The sequence below is a fragment of the Ictalurus punctatus genome, chromosome 16 (assembly GCF_001660625.3).
Source record: "Ictalurus punctatus breed USDA103 chromosome 16, Coco_2.0, whole genome shotgun sequence".
Lineage (NCBI taxonomy): Eukaryota > Metazoa > Chordata > Actinopteri > Siluriformes > Ictaluridae > Ictalurus > Ictalurus punctatus.
Window position 1 is genome coordinate 14378178 of NC_030431.2, and position 20896 is coordinate 14399073.

The 20896-nt window shown below is 37.6% G+C and overlaps 1 protein-coding gene across 2 annotated transcripts in view; it reads left to right on the forward strand.

Annotated features, from left to right (window-relative positions):
* The window catches only part of opcml (opioid binding protein/cell adhesion molecule-like), a 276526-nt gene that overhangs the window by 205565 nt on the left and 50065 nt on the right, over positions 1 to 20896 (forward strand). For both annotated transcript variants that reach the window (XM_017489934.3, XM_017489933.3), the window contains one exon: positions 1381 to 1506. In XM_017489934.3, coding sequence (XP_017345423.1) covers positions 1381 to 1506 — 126 coding nt within the window. The remainder of the gene's footprint in view (positions 1 to 1380; positions 1507 to 20896) is intronic.

Here is a 20896-nt window from a genome sequence, read left to right on the forward strand (position 1 = left end):
ATCAGCAGGGGATCAAATACTTTTTTCCCTCACTATATGAGTTGTACTAATACTCTCTATACTTTTTACTCATTAATTAAAAAAAAAAAATACTCATGTGTTTACACATTATTACACATTTCAAATGCAAGCACATTTTGTAGCTGCAGCAAGTTGTGTATTACATTGCACTTCCTAGCATATGTACGTCTGGCCCAGAGTTTTCTAACTGCAACTGTGTGTGTGACAGATATAGTAGTTTTACCATGAAATATTTACTTTTGTAACAAACCTAGATAGCAGACTCCAGCATGATAGTGCACCAGCTAAATGATATCTTTCCAGGTTTCTAGCTGCCCGATTGACTGTCACTGAAAAGGAGAAGATGGGGGAGACAGGCAAACTATCATCATTGCATTTACAGTCTAAGTTATGTAAACAGCATTTCCTACACAGATATCGGATCATGTCAATCAAGCAGGGGAAAATGAGGGCTAACTCATTTCTCTGCTGGAGTCAGAGGTATACAGAGATGAGGTTCAGACTAGCTTCACCCAGTTAGGCTTATGACAATAACATCCTGGCGTGGATTCACCTAAAAAGTAGACTCATACAAATAAACCATCCTATTAGCAGCTCTCCTAAAAAAAAATTAATTAAAAAAGACACTTTTTATTTGATCATTTAATTGTACTTTTTATAATGTACATTTATCATTTCTGTAACACAAATGTGTTATGCTTATTTTTTGTACTTAGACATGTTGTGCATACATGAAAGGTGCTATATTAATGGCAGTTATTATTATTATTATTAGTAGTAGTAGTAGTAGTAGTAGTAGTAGTCCCAAATTATAAAGTACCACAATTAAATAATTCTGCTTATGACTATCAGCACCATTTTGTAATATCGAGTTGCTGCAACAAAATCAGGAAAATCCACACCCGGCACTACTTGATCAGTCAAAATTCTTGGTTGTTAACTGGGAGAAGTCTGTCCCTGGGGTTAGAACTAGAATTCTCGACCTACAGACTGGTGGAATTTTTGAACGGTAGTTTCTGTGTTCCATCACTCTGGCTTTTGAGTACACTGGGTTCTGCCTCAGCGGAGAACAGCTTTTAAGAACGCATCCCACAGGACTTGCTCAGTGTGCATATTGCTCATGTGGACTCAAACTGTCTTTCCTGGCCCCCTGTAGTACCAGAAAAGAATGAAGCTGATGTTAAGATTTTGCATGCATAAGAAAAAGCAAAATAATAAAACAAGAATTACTGATTTATTTGAGGGACAACAGTATTTCATTGTGGTTAGGGTTCAATAAATGTGAAAATTTTTAAGTTAGTATTTTAGGATTAATTAAATTTATTTTATTGAGAAAAATCTTTCTGTTATGTGTTGCAGTTCCAGCAAGGATTGTGAACATCTCAACAGACATAACGGTAAATGAGGGCAGTAATGTCAGTCTCATGTGTCTGGCGATCGGACGACCTGAACCCAGTATTATATGGAAATATCGCTCTGTTAGCGGTAAGAGTTCCTTCTCATTTTTCATCTCTTCTAGCATGTCTCTCTCTTTTTTCTTTACTCTTTCTTTACTTTGTCTAATTGTTTCAAATATCACAAACTGCAGCATAACATAGTGTTTGCTAATAGCTGATATTGAACGTGTGCTTCATGCTGAATTATTGATGAGATGTTGACTCTCTAGCATAGTCATTGAGGCATGCATCAGTTCTGTTGAAATGAGACTTCATGCCACCCTGAAATATATAGGATTCTATAAATGTGGGGTTGTTTTTTTTTGCTTTGCTACAGGCACAGACTAATTTCGGCAATGCAAGAAATGTCTTCTGTGACTATGGGACATCTATTAAAAGCCCATAGTGCAGTAATGTTCTTGCCTGCTTTATTTTCAAAAACACACCTAGCTTAAATATTTCGAGTGGTTGAAATAGACAATTCAACGACTTTAATTGAAATGGGAGAAAAACAGCTAAAATGGAATACATGAAAATAAGGATAACCCTGAAACTCCAATCTTCTTCACAGTTATTTTTCCCCCTTGCTTCCCCTCTGAACCAGTCTATATCAGCCTTCTGACACTTCTAATCTATTCACCTTCCTACTCCCTGATCCAATAATAAACCTTTTTCCACTAATTGTGCATTGGTCCCTTATCCCAGGAGCCAGTTAATGTTCTTATCAATACTTTTCCATTTTGGTTTCTCATAAAAGCTCGGATCTTAAGCTGGCATGGGCATATACAGTCAGTTTTTTGACGCCAAGAAGCCAAGAATGCATTTGAAGTCTTTACATCACTACAGAGATACTGTGTGTGTGTGTGTGTGTGTGTGTGTGTGTGTGTGTGTGTGTGTGTGTGTGTGTGGGAGAGAGAGCAAGAGAGAGAGACCTCTTATTATCACTGATTTCATTATCATACTTCTACAAAGTTATTACAGAAAATTGTAATAGAGGATATATGAGATCAAGAAAATCAAGACCAGTTCAGGGCTACTTTCTTACATTAGATATACTGTAGATATTAAATAAACTTACCCCATCCCCATATGTTAAACAGAAATAAAATCTTGAAAATTGTAGAATTTTGCACCTTGCTGTCTTGTGCTCTCCAGTAAATCCATCATTATCACAGCTTATCATTTTCATATCTGCTTTATTAAACTCCCAGGCAACATGTGCCACTTTTAATTTACCCATTATTACCAAAAGGACATGCACCAGCAACACAGTCAGCCTAGACTGGGCTTTTCTGAATCACTCCTCTGCAAAAGCAATATAAACACTGCATACGTGTCTGCACAATGGCTGTCCTTTAATGTCAGAGGCTGAACGGAGACGGCAGTTATCTGGTCTGACATTTCTCTCAGCGTCTTAATGTAAGAAATGAGATGTGAGGAATGTGTTTGTGCCTGGTGAAGACTCAGCTGTTGTATGAACTTGAAGGCTCTTCTGGAATGACATTTATCAGGTGCTGGTTTTTCCTCCCTTCTTTGTTTCACTTCTTCCATTTGCTTTTGCGAATCAGGAAAACCTTGTAGATAAATTGAGGTGGAATTATGTAGTCTGAAACAAAAAGCAGTTGTTGATCTGTCATAGTGAAAGACAAATGAAAGTGCAGAGTAGTAGTAGTGTTGGTGGTTGAGCCAGTACAGTGATGAATGGTTGTGATATTAGATGGGAGAATTTAAAATCAATCAAAATCTTTCTACTTAACTTTTTAAATCTATGAAAAGCAAACCAATGAACCAATGAAACGCTGAGCAATGCATTATATCACAAGGTCTCAGTGATTCCATAATTAGAATGATGTGGATGAAACTATTACACACACGCACACACACACGCACACACACACACTAAGACAGATAAACAGCTGCATTCATGAAAAGTTTTTTAAGTCTTTAATGCTCGATTGGCATCATGCACTCAGTGTTACCTTTGAATACCAAATATGCTAAAGAGAAAACAGTTCCTCCAGGATTTAGTGATTTTGTGATCACAGAAATTAATGCAAAATCAAGCAAACTCTACAATATTCAGAGGAGCTTGCAATTTTTCAAACTTAGCGCAGATTTTCCATAGATTTGGGCCAAGACACGTCATGTGACACCATTGCAACACACATTCAACCAAAGCCATTTCATTCATGTGCACTAAACATGAGTACAGATAAAAGGCCTAATTTACCAACAAACATACGTGCAAAAGACCATGCAAAACAATTTCATGCAACTGCAGCTTCTCCAATTCGAGTAGTTTCCAAAAAAAAAGCACAAAAAACTCTGAAAGTCGCCTCAGAAGTTTAGAAAAATGCAGCAGAAAATTTAAGCACTTTTGGCCGCAAAAATCATAAGAACTATGCAATATCCTGTACGAACTGAGAAAAGTTGTAACCATTTTGTTCAAACCAGAAAACTGTAAATTGTACTTTTGCTAGACAATGTAGCCTATTTATTTGTCCTCCAAACTATATTTCACATATATCTTCTCAGTCACTTCTTGTGGTGTCTTATGTATGCACCAGAGTGAAAAATATCAGCTCAAATGGAGATGAAATCTAGTTGGCATTTTACGCAGTGTAATCACATGCCATAACTATCACAGATCGGCTACATGAATCTGGACTAGAAAGTAATCAGCCTCAGCCTCGCTTCTTCATACTATTCTGTGCATGAACATTGATGGTGCTGTTGCATTTGGTTCCACAAAAGTCCAGAACAATCTGACACTTGTTAACAGCAAATATTCTAAAGTAGATAGCAAAATTAACCTGTAAGCTGATTTTTTTTATCTTTGAAAGATATTGAGGTATCGCTCTGATAACCCATTTATGTGCCTAGGTCAGTAGAAAGTAAGGTACCATATAGATATTTTGCATATTGATAATGGCTACATTAATCACTGGTTTGTCTAAGCTGGTTTATTTCTGTAGATATATGAAATTCAAAATGTATGACGGTTTTTGATGAAATATTCCACAAATATTGTGATGGACACATTGTGATGTTTCCAGGCTCCAGATCCACCGTGACCCTGACAAGTATAAAGTGCCTACTGATTGTGCATGAGTGAGAGAGTATTTCACAAATGTTTGTTTCACCCTGTAATTATCTGGAATCATCAGACTGGAATGTACCCTCTGATATGCAAAATGGCTCAGCCCTCACCGTAGTTTGTACCACTACATTCTGAATAAAACAGCATGCTCTGAGGAACCTGAAGGCAAAAAAAAAATCTTTGCTATTCACTCACTCCAAAAGCCCTTTTCAGTCTTCTGATGTCGTACACATTTTTGAGAGTCTGTGGTCGTTCTTGTTATTCTAAGAGGTTAAGGTCCAAGAAATTGGTTGTAGCAGTGATTGATAGACAGTCAAATGGCACTGTAGTGGGACACAGCAGTCAGGTAGCAACTCTGTCAGGCTGTTTTTCACCCAGAAAGCTTTTGCGTGCCATTTGCAGAGGCAGACCTGTCAATGAGGACAATGCTACCTGCTACTGCTTCCTGAAAAGATGATGAACTGTGTGTATGTGTGTATGCTTGTGTGTCTTGCATGTCTTTTCAAAAATAGCACCACACTGCATTGTGTGTGTGTGTGTGTGTGTGTGTGTGTGTGTGTGTGTGTACAGATAATCAAATTAGACAGTTCTGTAGTCTTTGAGAAATGCAATGAAAATCTCTGTTTTCAAGTGACCAGCTGTCGTCGGTTGCGCATCGCTTCTTTATGCAGAGCATATGGCACGAGGCTGGAACCATCTCCTGCAGTTGACATTGCACCATTTGGCACTTTAGGAAACTGGAGCATTTTTCCTCATGCTCAATTTCCAAGAAGCTACTGGCTGCTTCCACCTGTTTAAAGGCTTTAGATCTGAAGACCTGCATAAACCCACACTCAATCTCCCACCCGGAACACTCCACACTCTTTGAGAACTCTTAATACTCTAATGCTGAGTGCAGACCAGAGCCGGAAATAATCAGCAGTGTCCCAGTTTTTTAGCCTTTCTCCAAGAAAAAACTTCAGTTTACGTTTGTTAGAAACTTAGATGAAACGCAACCTTAGTGGAAAAATCCACCCTGAAACCCAGTAAATATATTTGTATTGATATAATTATGGTGTGCTTAGTGATTGTGATGAAATTTTGTTGCTTGTATATTTTTGTTAGTCTTCTGAGAATTTAGCCATTGTCTGCTGTGCTGAGGTCACTGGAGGACACTGTTTGTGCAGTTAAAATGGTGTTTAATAGGAGAAAAAAATCTGAACAATCTAAAAAACATAAGGGATAATGCTCCTAAAGATAAAAGCGCAAGGGCTTCTTTTCTCGCTCACAGTTTTCCAGTGATGTTCCATGTCATATTAATAAGAAATCCAATGCAGATGTGTAAACTCAAATTTCCAAAATGACAATCGGCTATACAAGTTATGGTCAGTTAGCAGTCTACAAGATTGATGGTGGTATTAACATAGGAGTTCCCAAACTAGCATTCAATTTACAAACAAGGTTGTGAGAGAAACTCATGATCTCCTATTTTGATTTATTAATTTATTTTTGAGTTAATATTGGAAATATCCCACATTCACATTCAAACAAGCCTAATTTAGTTTCTTCTCACTTTCTTGACATGCCGTACTAAGTGTTGCAATTCAGTGATAAAAATGGTCAACTTGCCCCATCCATCTACCTCTGGTAAACGAACTAGAGTTATGTATGTACTATTCTAGACCATTATTGAATAAAAACCTTAACCTGTTTCCTGTTACAGTTAGTGTTTGAATTTTAAAAACTTCTCATGGTTCTCATGGAATATTCCTTTGGTTTTTAGTCACTTATGTAACACATACAGCACTGAGCAAAAGTCTTAAGCACATGCAAAGAAATGTTGTAAAGCAAAGATGCCCTCAAAAATGCAAAAAGAAAAAAAAAAACAAGACTAGGCAAGCCTAGTATTTCCAGACCATCATTGGCTACATAGCATTTGACCCACAAGTGTCAACAGCATTTCAACAACGGTGTGGCAGCCATTTATGTAGGATCTAAAAGATATAGCTTTCTTATTAGAAGTCCTTGAGACATAATTTAGCTAAGTGCACAAAATGCATTCATGTAAGTAAACAACATAACGCTCAAGATATATGCAGCCACTTTGTAGCTACAACCGCATTCATGCCACAGTACATCCTCACACCCCTTCATTTAACATAAGTTATTAGCTTCAATAATATTTGAAGCAAGCACACACACTTACAGTCCCCTCCAAAATTATTGGAACAGCAAGGCAGATTCATTTGTTTGTGCTATACACCGAAGACATTTGGGCATGAGATCAAAGGATGGATATGAGACAAGAGTTTAGGATTTCAGCTTTTATACATTGGGGGAAATAAGTATTGAATGCATCAACATTTTTTTCAGTAAATATTAGAGCTGAAAGGCTATTTTTTAAAAACATCCGATGATCAGGGCCAATTATATCATGTCAATCAAAAGAGGGTGGGAAAATAAATTTTGTGCTGTGTGTAAAGAAGTGTTTTTGTGCTAATTTTGTGCTGTGTGCAAATGCTGTGTGTAAAGACGATGTCTCTTGTGTGGAATGATGACAAAACTGCAATTTGTAAGCTCTGCACTGCTAAAATTTTACACCGTAAGTGAGCAGCAGTGAAACGGGAGTTTCCGTGTCGAGTCTAATTTTTTTCCCGTGCTGCTCCCTCTCTGAATTTAAGCTTTAAATGATGGTTTGACAAAAAAGTATATATTGCACAGAAAAATATATTTGTAGAGTAGTATGTTTCATATCCAGTTAATGTTAATATATAAAAAATTTTATATATTGCCAGTTTGATGTTCAATGATGAAGTAAAATGCTTTTGTTTGTGGTGAGTGAGTCTGAGACTAACAGGAAGTTTTTTAGAATTCAGTCAATGTTAATATGAATTAATAACATTCAATAAGTTAAGAAATTTTACTTTAATCTTCAGAATTTAGTTAATGTGTTAATGTTAATTAGAGTAATATGTGTTCTGTTTATGAGACCAGTTACTGTGAAACAACTTATTGAAATGGAGAGAATAAAGTTTGTTTGTTTTTTGAATTTTTTCAGAATTGTGGAATTAATTATTATTAATTTAAAAGAAGGCATAAAAGACAGAACTATCGGTATCGGCCAATATCACTCTGAATAATCGGCTATCGGTATCTGCTGAGAAATTTAGTATTGGTGCATCTCTAGTAAATATATTTCCCATCAGACTATTCACATGAAATTTTTACCAGACATCAGTATTAACTCAAAAAATGCAGAAATATAAAGATTTCATAACATTAAATTTAAAGTTAAAGTTATGTGTAATAAAGTGTTATCATAGGAAAAAAAGGATTGAGCATGCTAACTGAAATGTATTTAATACTTAGTGGAGAAGCCTTTGTTTTTAATGACAGCTTCAATAAGCTTCTTGTATGCAGAAATTAATTGGCCGGAGTATTCAGGTGTGATTTTGGCCATTCTTCTTGCCTTTAAATCTTGTTCAATTGGATTCAAGTCAGGTGATTGACTGGGCCATTCTAACGCCTTGATTTTTTTTCTGAAACCAATTGAGAGTTTCCTTTGCTGTATGCTTTGGATCATTGTCCTGCTGGAAGGTCCACCCACGTCTCATCTTCATCATCCTAGTGGATGGCAGCAGATTCTTCTCAAGAATCTTCCGGTAAAGGGCTCTATTCATTGTTCCTTCAATTATATGAAGTCTGCCAGTACCAGGCGATGAAAAACAGACCCACACCATGATGCTTCCACCTCCAAACTTCACTGTTGGTATAGTGTTTTAAGGGTGATGTGCAGTGCCTTTTCTTCTCCAAACATGGTGTGTAGTATGACAGCCAAAAAGTTACATTTTGCTCTCGTCTGACCAGACTACACTCTCCCAGTATTTCATAGGCTTGTCCAAATGAGTTGTAGCAAACTTTATACAAGCTTCGACGTTCCTTTAGTAATGGAGCCTTGCGGGGTGAGCTTTGAGCAGTGGAGTGCATTGCCTATTGTTTTCTCTGTGACGATGGTACCTGCTGCCTCCAACTGCTACTGGAGCTCTTTCTGAGAGGTCCTTGGCTCTTGGGCTAAGCTCTCTTCTGACTATTCTTCTGACTCCCTTGTCAGAAAACTTGTGATGAGCTCCTGTGCATGGCCTGTTGATGACAGCATGATGTTGCTTTAACTTGTGGATAATGGCCCCAGTGGTGCTTACAGGACAATTCAGAAGTTTTGAAATACATCTGTATCAACAATAAGGTTCCGAAGGTCTTTGCTTTTACCCATCATGAGATGTTTCTTGTGTGACACCTTGGTAACGAAAGGCCTTTTTATAGACCATCAATTTACTAACCCAGCTGATATTCATTTGCACAGATAGTGGGTATAATTATGTATGGTTTTTAAGCTCTTTTTCTTAGCTAAATACTAAAGCGCTTGTATATTTGTATATCATGAGCAGATCCTTTCTTTCGCTACACTTTGGCCTTTCTATCACTTTGGCAGAGGTTAATCTTGGTTCCAGAACTTTTGTGGCTCTGTAATTCTTTGTGAATTCCAATCTGGCTTTCCGATTCTTACTGCTGATGAGTGGTTTGCATCTTGTAGTATGGCCTCTATATTTCTGCTCTGAGTTTTTCTTCACAGTTTTCACAGTGTTTCTGCGATCAGCTGTTGTTGTTTTCTTTGGCTGACCCATTCAGTGTCTGTTACTCAGTGCGCCAGTGGTTTCTTTCTTTTTCAGGACATTCCAAATTGTTATGCTGGCTATGATCAATGTTTGTGCAAAGCCTCTGATTGATTTTCCCTACTTTCTCAGCTTCAGATTGGCTTGCTTTTCTCCCATAGACAGCTGTCTGATCTTCATGTTGGCTTATCATTTTTAACAACAAATGTAGTCTTCACAGGTGAAACTAAACTCTAAAACCAAGAGTTGCTGTTTAATAGTCTAACAGGACACAGGACAAGAAACACTTAGCCACATTTTCCAATATTTCTTCTTGCCTTACAAATTGGGTGGTCTGATTCAAAATGTGCGATGTTCTATGCTGTGTAACACACCTACATATAAATACCAGGATATTCTAAACTTTCTTCTCATATTCATTTTTTTGATCTTTAACCCAAATGTCTTCAGTCTACAGCAAAAACAATTAATTGGCCTTGTTGTTCCAATAGTTTCGGAGGGGACTGTACATGAAATGACACAACTTTACCTAACCTGCCTCTCTCTCTCTGCATGTATCCCTAAATGATGTGGAGGTTGGCTAATTTGCAGCTTTTTCCAACGATCCCAGAATGACACGGAGGTGCTCATATATCACAGAATGTCCCTGGTCGCACTCGCTAGATTAAAATTCAGTTAGCTAGACTCCTCGCACATGCTCATTCAACAATGGGACTAAAATAGTAGTCTCAGGTAATTTGTGCAGTTTTATAAGGGAATTAGCTAGTACATTTTATTAAGCATCTTAGAGAACATTCCACAATTTTTAAAAATGTTTTGGAGACTTTGATAGTCACACTTGATTCTGTTTTTGCCTACAAAACCCAGCAGCATTAATTATTATTATTATTATTATTATTATTATTATTATTAGTTTATGTTTAATTAGTTTAGTTTATTGATTTATAAAGTGCATTTAAAACAACAGATGTTGAAACCATCCGTTCTCCCCATGCTTCGGGGGTTTCCTCCGGGTTCTCCAGTTTCCTCCCCCAGTCCAAAGACATGCACTGTAGGCTGATTAGCATGTCCAAAAAATGTCCATAGTGTATGAATTGGTGTGTGAATGTGTGTGTGATTGTGCCCTGTTATGGATTTGCACCCTGTCCAGGGTGTCCCCCACCTTGTGCCCCATGCCCCTTGGGATAGTATCCAGGTTCCTCGCAACCCAGTAAGGATAAGCAGTACAGAAAATGGATGGATGGGTTGATTGTTATTTTTTATTGTTATTATTACTATGATTATTGTTGTTATTATTATTATTATTGTTGTTGTTGTTGTCTGAAAAGTGGTCTGTTACATAATATGTACTGACATAATTTTTTTCTGTAACATTAAATTTTGTTTTAAAAAGTAATGTTTGGAATTATAAACTGGTTTTGTACTGACTCAATAATGCATAAATCATACAATAAACATTTATCATTTGTACTTAAATTTGTATAAATTTGTGCTTAAAATATTTGGGGTCACAGAGAATGGCCATTGCCCAGAAAGTTTGGGAAATCCTTTATTAACATGACACCTGAAGCTTTGGAAGTTGATATGTTTAAGCAGAGTACACAGATAAAGAAGTGTGAGAGCTGGATAGACTAAAGGACAAAAGCACTGCTGCATCACTCTCTTTACACAGAGATTAGGAGTAATTCCTACTGCAGGTAGTTGTAGGAAAAATCAACTCAGATTTCATTATAAATTAAATCTTAGATACCACTGAAGATCACATATTAATTATAAAGACTGATATACAAGTAATTCAAGGTGGATGTTTTTCCCTTTAAAATCTCCTTTGCTTCGCTTTTGTTCATTCATTCATTTCATTTAGCATCATACAGGTGAGATCAAAGCGTTCACTGAATGACATTAATTTTCATTCTGGCAAAAGGTCTTAGGATTTTATTCAATGAACACATTTTCTGCAGCCAATTAAATAGAATGATTTCATGGTTTTTAGTGGTGAAATGACCTTGGAAAAATGCTCCTTTATTTCTTTGTTTAAGAGATACATTAGAGTGAGATGATTTAGTGCACCACCATAACAGCCTGGGAGGCTACAAGAGCTGGAAAGTTTTAATAGGATTAAGATATATCAATTTCAAAGCACAGTGAATGAAGCGCACTTTGAAAGTGGCTTTTATGATATTGTACACTGCTGGAAGCGTATGATGTGTGTTTGTTTTTATGATGAGATCTGTGCTTATTGCTTGAGCTTCTCACAGAAACCACAGCAGTGCTTATTATGGGATCTAATACTAATAAATGTTTTTTATTTTTATTTTTTTAGAAAATGGTTGACTAATTCCACCATTTTGTTTTCAGTTATACATTGTAGGTTTGTAGTATAGCATTAGAAATGAGACATGGGTAAATATTTGTTGAAATTGTGTTTCTAAAGAACTATTTATCAATCTTGTCAATTCTTAGCAGTTGCTGAATGTGACTGAATTTTATCAGTTTCCCAATAATAAAAAAAAAATGTAGACATGTCTCAGGGGCAGAATATTTTTAGCTTGTAGTTAAATAGCCAAATTAGTGCATCTGTGTGTTACTGAAAGTCTTTGCATTAGTTAGCTAAATTACCCAGTTAGCTAGCATTTTGTTTAACAGTGTGTTTAAAAGCTAGTTGACAAAATAGCAATATAATATTCTACATCCATCTATCCATCTTCAACTGCTTACTCCTTTTCAGGGTCGCAGGGGAACCTGGAGCCTATCCCAGGAAGCATCGGGCACAAGGCGGGGTACACCCTGGACAGGGTGCCAGTCCGTCGAAGGGCACAATCACATACACACTCATACATTACGGACACTTTAGACACACCAATCAGCCTACCATGCATGTCTTTGGACTGGGGGAGGAAACCGGAGCACCCGGAGGAAACCCCCACAGCACGGGGAGAACATGCAAACTCTGCAAAGCATGGCCCCGGCGGGAATCGATCCCCGGACCCATGAGGCGAACGTGCTAACCACTAAGCCACTGTGCGCCCCTAAAATTCGACATATTATCTAGAAATTAAAGGAACAGCTTTGAAGCTACTCATTTACAAATTTTCTGACTCTTCTGACACTTTTCCTACCATCCAGCAACAGAGCTAACTAGCTACTAACTAGCTAGTTATGTCAGCACAGTTCCAGTACAAACACTGAAACTTTTCTATTTTGCCTATCTAACCAGATCTGATTTATCTAAGTTTGTACTAACCACTGCATACCAGGAAGACCTGCCATTTTGTAGATGCTCTGACCCAGTCATCTAGCTATCACAACTTGGCCTTTGTCAAAATCACTCAGATCCTTACACTTGCCCATTTTTCCTGCTTACAACCCATCAACTTCAAGAACTGGCTGTTCATTTGCTGCCTAATATATCCCACCACTTGTCAGGTGCCATTGTAATGAGATCATCAATATTATTAACTTCACCTGTCAGTGGTTTTAAAGTTATGGCTGGCTGGTGTATATACTCTTGCAATCCAGAAATTTACTATGTACTATACTAGAACAATTTGGCTGTCTTCCCTGTAATACACTGTTATAGTTTCAGGTCAAATATGTTGGGGTTTTTTTCCACAGGTACCAATCATGTTGTGTATAAATAAGAAAAAAGGCAATGCCTCGGTGGCCATGTCAAATAATCCGTGCTGAAAGAAGATGGGTTTGTGTGGGGTTACACTGTGGTCTCAGCCATGCTTCCTCATAGCCACACAATGATAGTGAGAAAAATAAGAAGACTGCCAGAGAAGAAATAGAGGTCAAGGGGAAAGATTAACTTACACGCTATCCCAGTGTTCCTCAGTGAGGTGTCAGGGCCCAGTCCTTGTCCTCGGAGAGGCCAATGTGTACTCAAGCGTCTTGCCTGATGCAGTTTTGTTCTCAGACATCATAAATCACCAGCAAACGCTTGCAAATCAGGCACAACTCCGATATCATTAGCAACAGAATAGCAGAGAGGCTGCGGCAGAGGGTTTGTAGCAGAGTTGTGGCACCACGGTTAAACCTCATTTTGGCTGACATGATTAGCTCTCGGAGGGCTTTTCTCTTTGGCAGCCCCCCATGACGCTGGTGGAAAAGGCCTCAGCCTGGAGCTGCTTGACACACCACTTCAAGAGACTTCATTACAACTTAATAACATGTCATCAAGAGCTACTCCTCCACGTCCAGCTCTGACTAATCCTTAAACAGGCCTAATTCATCATCCTCTTGTAATGTGAATTTAAAATAATCATTGCAGCTTTTCACTTTTATTAAAGATCTTGCTTAGGATAATAGCAAATGTAACATGCTGAATTTCATCCTGCAGAATGTGCACTGTGCTTGGGCATCTTACCTCTCATTCCTAATATGCTGAAATGTAATTTGTTCTATTGTAACAAGCTGAAAACTCTTTCAAGCGCTTTAGGCAATTCAGACCTCTTCTCATCATTTGTACATTTACCACAGTTGTCTGGCATCATTATAAGAAGAACGAGAGATGAACGAGGCACTGTTTCCTTTAATAAAGCACATCCCCTTAGTAGGCAGTACATCTGACTGGATGCATATGATCAGAGTTGGGTGTTACTATAATCCAGTTACTTTTTCTGATAATGCAGTAATGTAATGCAATACATTTAAAATTTATCTAATTTGATTACAGTTACTGATGTCAATTAAATTGCATTACTTGCGTTACAAATTTACTGTTAAGAAAACAATTTTAAAATAAATCATGTTTTGCCCCGAAGATTTTTTCTTTAGCCCCAAATAATTCTCCACTTTGGTCTGGTTTATCACTACGTAACCGAACGTCAGTAAAAGAAGACAGCCTGAATTTTATATCTTCAGTGAACAGTGGCGAGATCAATCAGACAGGGTTTACAGGAAAATACGTGGAAATACTTGTGTCTTATTGGCTAACAGCTCTCAATTCTGCCAAACGCAAGCTCACAGTCATTGTGAGGCAAAATGGATATAAACGATTTTTATTTAAACCAGTAAAGGTGAAACTGAAACACTTACATCTTCTCATGTTGAGCAGGAAAACAAGGTGTGTAAATGTCTATATGAGTTCCCCTTCACGTGAGCATGATATGAGCAGAGCATAAGGAAAGATAATGGACTTTTCATGGCACTGTAACAGCCAAACCCGTACAATGATAGCTTAGCTATGCCTCCCCTTGGCTAGCGACACCAAACTAAACTAGTTAGAAAAGTTTTACCTGTCTGGTAGTCCTATAAACAGTGACAACCCCCGGGGCATGTTTTATGATAAATCCAACGTTTTCTGATCATGTCATACATTGCCATGTGCTAAAATTACTCAAAGAACTATTCATATATTTTTTTTAGGTTTGATAAGTTTTGAAAGTGAAAGTAAACCAATTAGTAATCTGATTACTTTTTACATGCAGTAATCAGTAATGTAATCAAATTTCAATTTTAAAGTAGTAATTAGCTATCTTTACATTTTACATTTATTTACATTTATTCACTTAGCAGACGCTTTTATCTAAAGTGACTTACAAATGAGAAAGATACAAGCAAAGTATCTCATTTTTTGAGTATCTCATTTTTTGAGTAACTTGCCCAACACTGCTTATGATTCAACCTCTACTTCCTCTGAGGGCAGTGTTTACATGGGAAATAAATGCAGAGTGTATCAAAATGGATAACAAATCCTGCCATTTGTATTTTTAGTCTCTTTTGACTTCATGCTTCTTATGGTAATAGTGTGAGAGCTAGTGCAGCTTCTTGTGAGAGCTGCTTTGTTGTGAGAGCTGCTTTGGTGCATGTGAACTACGATTTTATTCATTACAAAATATATTTGTCCTTTATTTGTGCTGCTCTCAAAAAAAAAATACAGTAACACTGATAATGAATAATTTATTAGGTTTTTGGCGCAAGTCTGTAGAAATCCATAGTTGCGGATTTGGGAAAGGTGATTCAAGAAGAACAGAAGGCGCTGCTTTCAAATATTGCTGAAATAGAGCACAGACATGGAAACATCTGTGGTTATCACTGGCCTCATTAATAATGCAGATGCTCTCTGTGGAGCTGAGAGCTGGGGCCTGCAGCGAGGCTTCTGACTGTTGATCCTCCAAGTTTACGTCTGTATACACGATGAAATTCCCTGGTAATAATCACCCATCCCCCCTCTCTTTCTTTCTGCAATTACGTGGATGGAACCTACAATAGGAATCATGTTAAGGGTTTCTTAGTGAGAATTGTAAACGGGTGGAGCAATTCAAACCTGTTTCCTGTTTCAAATTCAAATTCAAAACAATTCACCCTGTTATGTTTTCCTTGAAAAGTCCTTACATGATCCAAATTGTAGCTATTATTGCAGCTATGCCATCATACTCAGTGCTAGATTTGATGTAATCACTTTAGATGTTGAAGCATGCATGTCATTGGTACAGCCTGTGATCATGGTAGCGCTGATAATGGCTCTGAACTATACTACCCATCAGACACAGCACATCACCTGATCATGACACTCACCACGTTACATGACTGTTTGCATCTGATTCACATTTATGTTTAATGAGCACTAGTATATCCATGTGTCTCACTCAGCTCCCTATTTCAGTAATCACTGATCAGGGAGTCAGCCATTTTAAGGGCTGTCTCAATCGCAAAATTTTTCCAGTGCACTGGAACGTTCTCTCCCTTAGAAAAATTCCAAAAGCATTGCCAAAACCAGGGAGCATTGATGCTCACTATGTTCCCTTACTGGAAATTACTTCATATTTTCTGAAGCCTCTCAGCTTGCGGACGCGAACAATGGAGTCTCCGATCATGGCATTCGGTTTGGTTTGACAGAGAGGGGCGGAGCGGTTCCTGGTGGAGATCTCGAAGATTGAGGGCAGCAGAGGGGGAGAGGTCCTCGCCCGGGGTTTGGGCCACGCCTTCCGCTGCTGGTGCACCTAAGGTCCGTGGTGTGTCGGCGCCGGCGTGACATGGGCTGCATATGTCCTGGGTGCATGGTCCCTGCATAGAGAAACACACGGTGAAGAAGTTCTGGGAGTGATAGTACCACGCTGCATGCTTACCTTAGATTTGTGGGCAATAGCATGAGATGTTTCTAGCGTGGTTCTTCGCTCATACAGCTGGGCCTGTTTGTCAAGTAGATCACGGATCTGTATCTCCACGGTCTCCAATTCCAACTGCACTATGTGCAGCTTGAGCGAGTCCTCATCTGCACTCAAAGGTGGAGAAACAACCGACATATTTTCCTTTATAAACAGCGGTGGATGAGTAAGAAATGTAAAATGTAAAACTAGCAGTAAGGTGATGCTAAGGCTACAAGCAAGTCAGGGTTTGTAAGATCCCATGAAAGCTTAGCGATAGCACAACAATATGATTGTTTTTATCTAAAATAGTATCAGTGATATATTTACACATTCTAAAAGTAAAAATTATATTTTTAAAGTATAGAAGTTTAGAAAAAATATTGTGTCAACTCGAGGAATGAGGGGTCCTGCAACACTGCTTCCTGTGACATTGCTTCCTGCGACACAAAGTTATCATTGCTGTAGCTCTCATATGATTCCTTATGTTAGCGATTTTTAACTTTATTTGACGTTCTGTATAAGGTTTGTTTGAGTCTAACGACTTTCAAGTGTTTAATGTTTTTTTTATTTTATTTACTAGCTAGCCTATGATCCTGTTTGACAGAAAAATGTGCGATTAAGCTAACAAATGTATGACATTTAAACCTTAAATATTTTTAAGTTTTACGTTTTTGGTGACGTTTTACAATGCAAGGATGTAGTCATGATGCCAAAAATTGAGTTATCAGTTTCCCAATGTGTAGTGAGTCAGGGTCCTTACCAATGCCCAAACTAGTGTACATGATATACTGATTCACAACCTACAGAGTTAGGGAGCTGATTGAGACATAGCCTATAAGTCATGTCTTGTATAGCACTCACTGTCTAACTTTGTCCTTTGTTATCATGTGCCACCCATGTTACAGTTTGTTCCTTGTCTGTTGTCTAAAGTCCATGTTCATGCTTACAGTCTTCTTTTGGTTATTTGTTTGTGTATCAATTGTTAATTTCATCTGTTAAGGCATCCACCTCAACTATCTATTCCTGACACCTGTCACTTTTATGATAGCGAGTGTTAACCAGTGAAAGATTTCTGGAGTTAATGAAGAACTAAGGCTCAGTTTATAAGATTGGGAAATTCTCATGATATTTATGTAATTGCACTGTCTTAATATTTTAAAAATGTTATAATTTAATATTTGAGTAATCTGTAAGAGTTAATAAGGAGATAGTTGGTTAACTTGTGTGTTAAGGAGAGAGGGAAAAACATCTTTAATGTGGCATTAATCAATAAAGTATTCTTTTTCCACTGCAATTAAAAGTTCCTCCTGTCAGTGGTGGTGCACGTTTTTATGTGTTTAATAGCCTTAATATAGTGAAATATAGTGAAAACAGAAATATTAATGTGTATTAAATCATTATTTGTCTTTTTTCAGTGAGCTTCATATTTGAGCACTCCAGCCCTCAAGAGAGTAGAAGTCACCCACTCTTGAGCCATTTTTAGTTCCAATGCACATTTCTCAGTTGTACACCAGTGCTGCCCTCTGCATTAAAGTATTGGCAGACTTGACTTTTATTTGAATACCCATGCACATCCCTACTCGAGATGCTTATTTACAACACTATGCATATTAATAGTATATGTATAATGGTACTGCTTAGGTGGTGTGGTATACTACTGGACATTTAGTAACATGTAGTATAGATTTGGGACATACTGTAGCCATAATGAAATGTGTAACCAACCACTAAATTACCCTCATTTATGGTCAGAGGCCGGTAATTATGAAATGTTCTCTGATGATGTTAAGCAGCTGCTTATGTTGCTTATTAGGAAGAGCAGGCTCTGCATACTATGATTCAAATTTTCAATTTCAATTTATTGTTGGATAGCCCTTTGAGATGCAGCGTCTTGTTTTCAAAGGGGACCAAAACAAAACTGTAAACTTAAACAGCTGGAGAAAATTTAGAGGGCTATCTACATGCATACACTTTGAACTTGTTCAATAAATATTGTTTTTGAAATAGGGGGGAGGGTGTTTTTTTAAACAAACAAACAAAAAAACAATTAAAAGGATAAAATAAAGAATACCCATGAGTTTTAGCTCGAAATATTTCTTATTGCATGTTATTCGTTTTTTAAAATTCATATTCACATTCATGTTTGTTTGTTTGTAGCTAGATATTTAGTATCCACTGGAGACAGTGGTTGTCCCATTATTTGAATCAATCAAACCAACACTCTATGTGTTTGTTTAACAAATTGACTATTGATCATATTGTATTTAGTAGCATCCAATGCAAATTCTGGTGAATTCTAATACTCAAGCTACATTCAATAAACAAACGAACAAACAAATCAATACATCTAACCATCAATGAAGAAAGAAAGAAAGACATCCTTTATGAAAAACAAACACATGGGAATGCTTTATTGTCTGCATACTAATTTACCATGAGCTAGAGTGAGTGAACTTAATGAGCAGATGTGCAGAGTAGAAGGTCACTGACAGGAAGAGTACACCAGAGAATAAATCCAGAAATTCAGTCTATTACATGATAATTTCTTATAGCTTTAAAAGTATGCCTAGCTGTAATATACCTATTACTACTTTTCAAGAATTCCTCTCTTCTTCTCTTGGCCTTGCTTCTTTGAAAAGGCTTTTTAATTTTCCCTCTTAAGACCAACCGAATTCATGATATGAATCATTCACACTATGAACTGAACCAGATATTCTTGGTTAATTTTATTGGGGGAATGCAGATTCAGTAGTATTCAGAAATATATTCAGAATAAAAAGAACAGAATTGCTTCAAATCCTTCAAACCTGAAGTTCTCATAAAAGATCTTTAAGGCCATAACTACAGTTACATCAATATTTACAAAGGGAAAGTTACACTTATTCAGTGATGGGTTACACACATATCTGAGTAAATTTTTAAACAAATCTGGCACGACTTTCAGATTATGTATATTACCTGCATGTAGTTCTTAATAGTGTTGGTTCAACCATTGTCGAGTTCGAGTTGAGACCCTGTCCTCAACCATTCAAGTCCGAGTCCGAGTCCAAAAGGGGCCTAGTTGGACCCAAGTGCAAGTTCTTAATGACGGAGTCCAAGTCGAATCCAGAAAGTAATTAAATTTTCAAAAGATTTGAAATTGCAATTGTAAATTCAACAGTGAGCTGTTAAATTAATATTTTAAACTTCACAAACCAATGGAAACATAAAAGTAACAAAAATACCACTATTACCTCTTGCCATTGCTATTTAATATTTTTATTTAATGTCATCAGCACTTCAACTAGTTTCCTATCAGAAAATGGTTTCAATGAACAAAAGGGTTATAGAGGTATAAGTTGAACGTCTGGATTACGCATGTAACCCTGTTCCCTGAGAAGTGAACGAGACGTTGCGTTTAGCATAACACTATGGAAGCGCCCTCGTGCGCGACCAGCATCTTAAGCTTGAGCGATTAAGCGAGACCGGGCACCTCATAAGCAATAGAGATTACTTCCACTAGCCAATTAGAGATGCACTGCTTTAACACAGCATCACCTCTACTGTCGCCGCCAAGGAGACCAGCAGCTGCTCCGACTTACACCACTGGCCGGAGCAGTGGACGTAAGTACAGAGAGCCCTTACTGGACACAGCAGGTGCATTCTCTCTTGTTCCGGTGTGAGGAACAGAGGAGGGCAGAAAGCCTGCAACACCACAGGCTGGGCAGCAGATGTAGACACTTTAGGAATATAATCCAGCCTAGGATACAGGAAGGCCTTGGCTAATCCAGGGGTAAAGTCAAGGCAGGAAGGGGCAACAGAGAGAGCTTGTAGATCTCCTACTCGCTTGAGAGATGTCAGGGCCAGCAGAAGAGCTACCTTTAGAGTCAGAAGCTTCTCAGAGGCTGACTGTAAGGGCTCAAATGGGGCACCTGACAGACCTTCCAGGACCACAGAAAGGTCCCAGGAAGGTATGCGCGGCCTGTAAATGGGCTTCAGCCGCCTGACACTATGCATAAACCTTGAAGTTAGAGGATGTTGCCCCACAGAGGCTACATCAACAGGGGTGGCTGGCCGAAATGACGTAAGTTCAATGAGTTAAGAAATCTTAATTTCATCTTCAGAATTTAGTTAATGTTAATTTGAGTAATGTGTTTTCTGTTTATGAGACCAGATACTGTGAAACAACTTGTTCACATGGAAAGAATAAAGTTTTTTATTTGCAGTTCTTTCAGAATTCTCTAAAATTATTATTTTTTAATTTATAAGGAGGCATAAAAGGCAGAACTATTGGTATCGGTTATTGGTATCGGCCGATATCACTCTGAATAATCGGATATCGGTATCGGCTGAGAAATTTAGTATCGGTGCATTTCTAATTCCTAGTCACCCAGGTGTACTAAAAAATGTAAACTATCAGTGGGAATATACATAAAATATTTTTTTCTCATATGAATTCATATGGGTGCCAATAAATGTTGCACACCTATATTTACAAAGATTTTTTTTTTTGATAAACTTTTGTTGTGTTTGCAATTGTTGGATATCCATAAGAGCAGAGTATTTTTGTCTCTTTTTTAAACAAAAGATCAAAAGGTTAAACAATAAAGTCAAGTT